Source organism: Brassica oleracea, chromosome C4 (genome assembly GCF_000695525.1).
Source record: "Brassica oleracea var. oleracea cultivar TO1000 chromosome C4, BOL, whole genome shotgun sequence".
NCBI classification, from domain to species: Eukaryota; Viridiplantae; Streptophyta; class Magnoliopsida; order Brassicales; family Brassicaceae; genus Brassica; species Brassica oleracea.
Genome location: NC_027751.1, coordinates 7,127,025 through 7,133,582, shown reverse-complemented (window position 1 = coordinate 7,133,582; position 6,558 = coordinate 7,127,025). Strand labels below are relative to the sequence as shown.

At 39.6% G+C, this 6,558-nt stretch overlaps 1 protein-coding gene across 1 annotated transcript; it reads left to right on the top strand.

The window, feature by feature from the left end:
- The first annotated feature begins 4,113 nt into the window (after positions 1-4,113).
- LOC106340099 (UDP-glycosyltransferase 73C3-like) lies at positions 4,114-5,754 on the top strand. Its single transcript, XM_013778962.1, has one exon. It carries the CDS (start codon positions 4,264-4,266, stop codon positions 5,752-5,754), a length of 1,491 nt encoding a protein of 496 aa, XP_013634416.1. The 5' UTR covers positions 4,114-4,263.
- The last annotated feature ends 804 nt before the right edge of the window (positions 5,755-6,558 follow it).

Sequence of the window (6,558 nt, the reverse complement as noted above, 5' to 3'; positions counted from 1 at the left end):
ATTTTTTTTCACAATTTAAAAACATTTCTTAGCTCCTAACAACTTTACTAGCCCCCTTTTTCTTTCTTTTTTTCGTTTTTTTTTTGCCAAGAATTTTCATAAACTTGAGCTAGATGTTTATCTACTTATCCCAATAAGACTATTCACTTAAACACAAAGAGTCTATTTTTTTCCTTCAAACTTTTCATGCTCCCAAATCATAATCACAACACTCATGACCTCCCACCTAGCTATAGCTAGACAATAGAGTGTCTAATCTAGCAAGAATGAAGATCAAGCATTGTCGTTCCCGATACTCTCAACATTATGCACATGTAAGACGTTCTGAAAAAGGCCTCACTCATCAAAAATGAAAGCTTGAAAGGAGAAAAGGTTTTGAGAGTGGTCTACCACTCGAGTTTGTCAAAAAGATTGGCGTAAAGGATGAAGAGGCTAAGGATGGGGACTTGTTTCCTGAGGTGGAGGGTTCAATGGGTGGGTTCCTCCACTTGCGCTAGAGCTGTCTAGCAGTGAGGGGGAAACCAAGATCCGCAGGCTGAGGTGGAGGCTGGGGGACTGATGTGTTCGCGAAGGCGAAGTCTGCTGAGCTACATCCAGCTATTCCTCCCCTGGTCAAGACATCAGCTACTTTCTTCATGAACTTGGCTGAAGTCTTTGCTTGCTTCTTCACAGTCTTGCTAAGCGCCTTGCACTTGTCTTTCAGCTTTTCTATCGTCTTGTCTTGTGCTTTGTTCCATCTCTGAAGTCGACCAATATGCTCATGAGTGTCACGAAGCGCACCAGGAGGAAGAAATCCAGCATATGGCTTAAAGTAGTAGCGCGGAGGTCCATAGACGGGTTCAGATGCTTCCGCAGCAGGTTCGTCATGTCTCGTCGGAGTACTCCTTTTCCTTGGTGCAGCAATGGGACCGAGATACCCGTGCTCTCCAAGAAAGTCTTCTTGGGAAATGTTGAAGCTCATAGCTCTAGGTCTCTCTAAGCTCGTCAGGTTCTTGTTTGGAAGAACCACTTCAATAGGCTTGCCTTTCAAGTAGTAGTAGTAGACGTAGTTCTTCCCATACATCCCGCTGAAATAAGTGGCAATCCTCAAGTAAGTGCCATCAATGAATCTAGGTCCTGCTGCGTCCTTTCCCAAGGGAACATTCATAAATTGAAGCAGTGGTGTGATCAACCCGCCATGTCCAACCTTCGGGCGCGAATCAGAGGTGTATTATGCCCAGTCTCTGTAGTGCTCGAGACGACTCACGAAGAAACTGACCATCCCAAAGGTAGCATATATGTCGGTGCTTGGAAGAGGCAACACTCCAGGGGCGGCGTAGGATCGGATAGCCGGACAGAGCAGTCGCATATCTTCCTCGGTGACATTACATGCTTCCTTCCGTGGATAGAATGCATGGATGAGCATCCTATGGAGGTAGCGCACAGACGGACGCCGGATATGTGAGTTCTTGTCAGTCCCGGTAGAGTGCCTGTTTCCGGTGATCAACTTCCAAAGCTCGGTGGGGAGATTTTCGCATTTGGGAAGAGAGTAGTCTTCCAAGTCTTGGAACCCCATGACTCTCCCAATGTCCTTGAAGTTCATGTTGTAGTCTCTCCCATTGACCTTGAACTTGATCTTGCCCCATCCTTTCCTCACATGCGGAGTGTTATGGTAAGTGACCTCAAGGGAAGACAAGAACTGACAGGAGACATCCTTGTAGACAGGGTAAGCCATGGTGAGGAGTTTTGACATCTTCAAATGTCCCAGCATCGCCTCAATATCAGAATCAAGACCCAACTCCTTCAGCAAATCAAGGTCGGCGAACCTTGTTGGAGTCCAAGTGACCCCATTCAGCAAGTGATCATACAACTCTTCCACAGATGGAGTTTTCTCCATGTCCCTATCAACAACAACCGCCTTCCCTTTTGACATCTTGGCTTTCTTTGTAGGAGCCAGCTCATCCTCACTTTCATCGTCATTCTCCTCATTAGTGGGAACTGCTACACTTTTTCCTGCCCTCTTCTCTTGCTCTTTTAATTTCTTTGCAGCCAAGGTTTGCTGTCGAGAAGTCCTCTGTGTCCCAAAGCCAGCTAGCTTGGAGGCTAAGACTTTCCCTCTTAGTGCATACTCTTTTCTTTCAGCTTCTTGCTTCTCAGCATCCAGCTTTCCCTTTGTTTTCTTAACCATTGGTACCTTGCTTTGGATGAAAGGAAATGGTGAATGGGTGATGGGGAATAGACTACAGGGGCGAAAGCTTGAATTTAGAAACAAGAACTAGGTGATTTGGTTGAGAATTGAGAGAGTTATGGGATTTTTTTTTTTTTTTTTTTTTTTTTTTTGGTGTGAGTGAGTTTGAGAGAGTATGAGTGTTTGTGAGGGGAGGGAGAGTGAGGAAGATAAAAATCGAGGGTTGTGAGCTAGGTTTAGGGTCGTCCGGTTCGGTTTAGGTGGGAAGGGACCGGTCCAATTAAATTGAAATCGGGATTAGATCGAAAACCATTTACTTGAATCGGTCGTGGAGCGACGTCGGGGTGTCGCTGTGGTGACATCACTCCCAGCTCGCTCGTGAGGTCGCTCTGAGAGGTAGGGCACAGCGAGTTCATGGTGTCGCTCCGGTAGGATCGCTCCCATGGACTGCTCGTCCAATGATCACCTTTATCACCTCTTTTGAGCTCCAAATGCACCCAAATGTCTCCAAGAACTGCATGTTGTACTCTAATACCTAATAAAGACTCTTGTATGCAAAATGCAACCTAAACATGGCTAAATCCTAGTCTATATGATCAAAATGCACATGGATGAATGGATAACACAATGGAAATATGCAAAATATCAAAGAAACAAAAAGATACGAAATTGCTTCCTATTCCTTCTTGCCAAGATCGTATTCTTGACATCCTTATAAATCATTTTCGAGATCACAGGAGGAAGAACCACACAGCTGTTGTGATAAGCGTTGTTTCTCTATTTCTAGAGATGAAAGATAGTCGCCTGAGTCGCCAACATTTTACAACATTTGTTTATCTTTTCTGTGATAAACTATATTATTAGAAGAATGATAAACTATAGTTTCTTAAGAAAGACATTATTGGTAATATTTTTTTATAGCTTTAAGAAAATATTGACGTAATCAATTCTTGGATTGTGCTAACTACGATATGTCTTGTAAGAGGAATGTGATGTTAGAATAAGAAGAGCCTCCTTCATACATAGCCCTGTTAGACAACTTTCCAAGCTCTTTGGCTCTTCTTCTTCTCTCCTTAGCATCATCACCATCACCCATCAATTCTTCCACTGCCTTCTTCACACCTTCATCATCCACCAACACGCATACCTTCTCCTCTTCTCCCCATTTCATAAGCTCTTCAATCCCAGCTCCTACACCGACTTCAAGAACCTGCACGATTGATATTAGTTTTAGTTATTCATTTATAAAAGTTTTAAGATATGTCTAAAAGAAATTTAAGCTGACTTTCGGAATTTGACTTCAGAAAGTGAAAGTTATTATCATTGACTTGTCTTCTGCTGGACTTGCTGACTAAGTCTCCAATTATAAATAAAGCAAGGGAAATAGAGCTGAATGACAAGTATATAACCAAAGAAATAAAAAATAAAAAAGCTTTCCTTATTATCACAACATATACTAATAAATCACTTTTATTAATCGGTTAATGAGAAAGAGCAAACAATATATACTTATTTATAGAAGTTTTCACATATGATGCTTTTAATTAAAAACAAAAATTATTCATTCAAGTCATCAAATATTTTAAAAGATATGTATTACAATATGATATATCATACAAATTACACTAAATATAATGTTATGCAATAGTTTTTAATTAGCTAGATTCTTTTTCAGTTTTCAATATACTATATATAAGAAAAGTATATTCGTTACATAGAAAGTCTGTCATATAATAATATGTTAGACACGAATCCTAGAATAACATGTTAGTCTATTGAATTTGATTTTTGCTGCCTCTGATAGTTATTTCCGTGGGCCAAGCTTAGATTAGGAGACTTTGAACTGAACGTTGAATTTTCAAAGACAAATTGATTTTGGTAATGTCCGAGAGAGAGAGAGAGAGAGAGAGAGAGAGAGAGAGAGAGAGAGAGTTCAATTTGATTTGTGTCTTCTTGAACGTAATAATCTGTCTTTAACGTACAATTTTACGTCATCTACCACATCATTTTGGTGAAGCCATTTTTATTCCCACTCTTCTTACCCTCCATATAGTCAAAAACAAAACTCGAAAGTTCTTCACTGATTTGAAACAAGTATGGCTTCCCAAAAACCTCAACAAGCGCATCCACCTCTTCACTTTGTTCTCTTCCCTTTCATGGCTCAAGGCCACATGATTCCCATGGTCGATATCGCAAGGCTCCTGGCTCAGCGCGGTGTGACCATAACAATTGTCACGACGCCTCACAATGCAGAGAGGTTCAAGAATGTCCTAAACCGTGCCGTGGAGGCTGGTCTGCCCATCAAGGTAGTGCATGTGAAGCTTCCATATCAAAAAGCTGGGATCCCAGAAGGAAAAGAGAACATGGATTCGCTTGACTCCAAGGAGTTGATGGTACCTTTCTTTAAAATGGTTAACATGCTCGAAGAGCCGGTCATGAAGCTAGTGGAAGAGATGAAACCTAAACCAAGCTGTCTAATTTGTGATTTGTGTTTGCCTTATACAAGCAAAATCGCCAAGGCCTTCAATATACCAAAGATCGTTTTTCATGGATTCTCTTGCTTTTGCCTTTTGTGTATGCATGTTCTACGCCAAAACCTAGAGATCTTGCAGAATTTGAAGTCGGAAAAAGAGTATTTCTTTGTTCCTGATTTTCCTGACAAAGTTGAATTCACAAGGCCTCAAGTTCCAGTGAGAATCAATGCAACTGGAGACTGGAAGGAGTTCTTGGATGCAATGGCAGAAGCAGAAAACACATCATATGGTATAATAATAAACACATTTCAGGAGTTGGAGCCTGCTTATGTCAAAGAGTACAAAGAGGCTAGAGATGGGAAAGTATGGTCCATCGGACCTGTTTCCTTGTGCAACAAGAAAGGAGCTGACAAAGCTGAGAGGGGAAACAAGGCGGTGATTGATCAAGAAGAATGTTTTAAATGGCTTGATTCTAAAGAAGAAGGGTCAGTGCTATTTGTTTGCCTTGGAAGTATATGTAATCTTCCTCTGTCTCAGCTCAAGGAACTAGGGCTAGGCCTAGAGAAATCTCAAAGACCTTTCATTTGGGTCATAAGAGGTTGGGAAAAGTATAATGAGCTAGCTGAGTGGTTCTTAGAGAGCAGTTTTGAAGAAAGGGTGAAAGAGAGAGGGCTTCTCATAAAAGGATGGGCACCTCAAGTGCTTATCCTTTCACATCCTTCTGTTGGAGGATTCTTGACTCATTGTGGATGGAACTCAACTCTAGAAGGAATCACCTCAGGTGTTCCATTGCTCACATGGCCATTGTTTGGAGACCAGTTCTGCAACCAGAAACTGGTGGTGCAGGTTCTTAAAGTCGGTGTAGGAGCTGGGATTGAAGAAACTATGAAATGGGGAGAAGAGGATAGAATAGGAGTGTTGGTGGATAACGAAGGAGTGAAGAAGGCAGTTGAAGAATTGATGGGTGATGGGGATGATACAAATGAGAGAAGAAGAGTAGTCAAAGAGCTTGGGAAGTTAGCTCAAAGGGCTGTGGATGAAGGAGGCTCTTCTCATTCTAACATCACATTCCTCTTGCAAGACATATCGCAATTAGCACAATCTGAGAACTGATTACAACATTTTAATATATATTTGCTTAAATTTATAAAAATAGATGTTACAAATATTGTTTTTCTTAAGTAAACTAAAGTTTAACATAAGTTTATTTTATTATTATAAATGTTGACTTAAAAATGTTTTTTCGACTTAAAAAAAAAATAAAACAAGAAAAAAAATTGGAAACTGTTAAATCAAGCTTTCATTCTTTTTTTTTTTTTTTTGACATCGATCAAGCTTTCATTCATATTCCTCTTTTGAATATGTAGATATTTGTTGCTTCTTAATAGCCAAGTCTAATGAAAAGGAAAAATATAAACATTTAACCAAATTTTTTTTTTGAACACAATAAACATTTAACCAATTACCCTTAAATAATTACAGGATTAGACTTTTTAAGAATAGATCAAACAGATATTAGAAAGGTGAATGGAAAAGGAGCAATATAGAAAATGAGTGAACACAAATAAAAGGAAGCTGAAGATATCAAATTTATATGACAGGTTATATTGATTACTTGGTTTGGAATCAACCAAAATTCTAGTTGTTCATAAAAGGTTTTAGATATGTTTAAAAAGAAGTTTAACCTAACTTCTGAACTTGACTTCAAAAAGGGAAAGTTATTATCACTGACTTGTCTTCTGCTGGACATGTTGGACTAAGTCTCCTATCCTCCAAATAAAGCAAATGAAGAATAATGTATAAACTGTTATAAAAATAACTGAAATTTATTTGTATCGCAAGAATTTAAATAAGGGCAAAATTTTATACTCGTAGAAAGAAATAACACTGATACAGAGAGAGAATAGAAGAGAAGTG

Excerpts from the sequence above, each read along its gene's own strand:
- LOC106340099 (XM_013778962.1), top strand. The coding sequence starts at position 4,264 with ATGGCTTCCCAAAAACCTCAACAAGCGCATCCACCTCTTCACTTTGTT.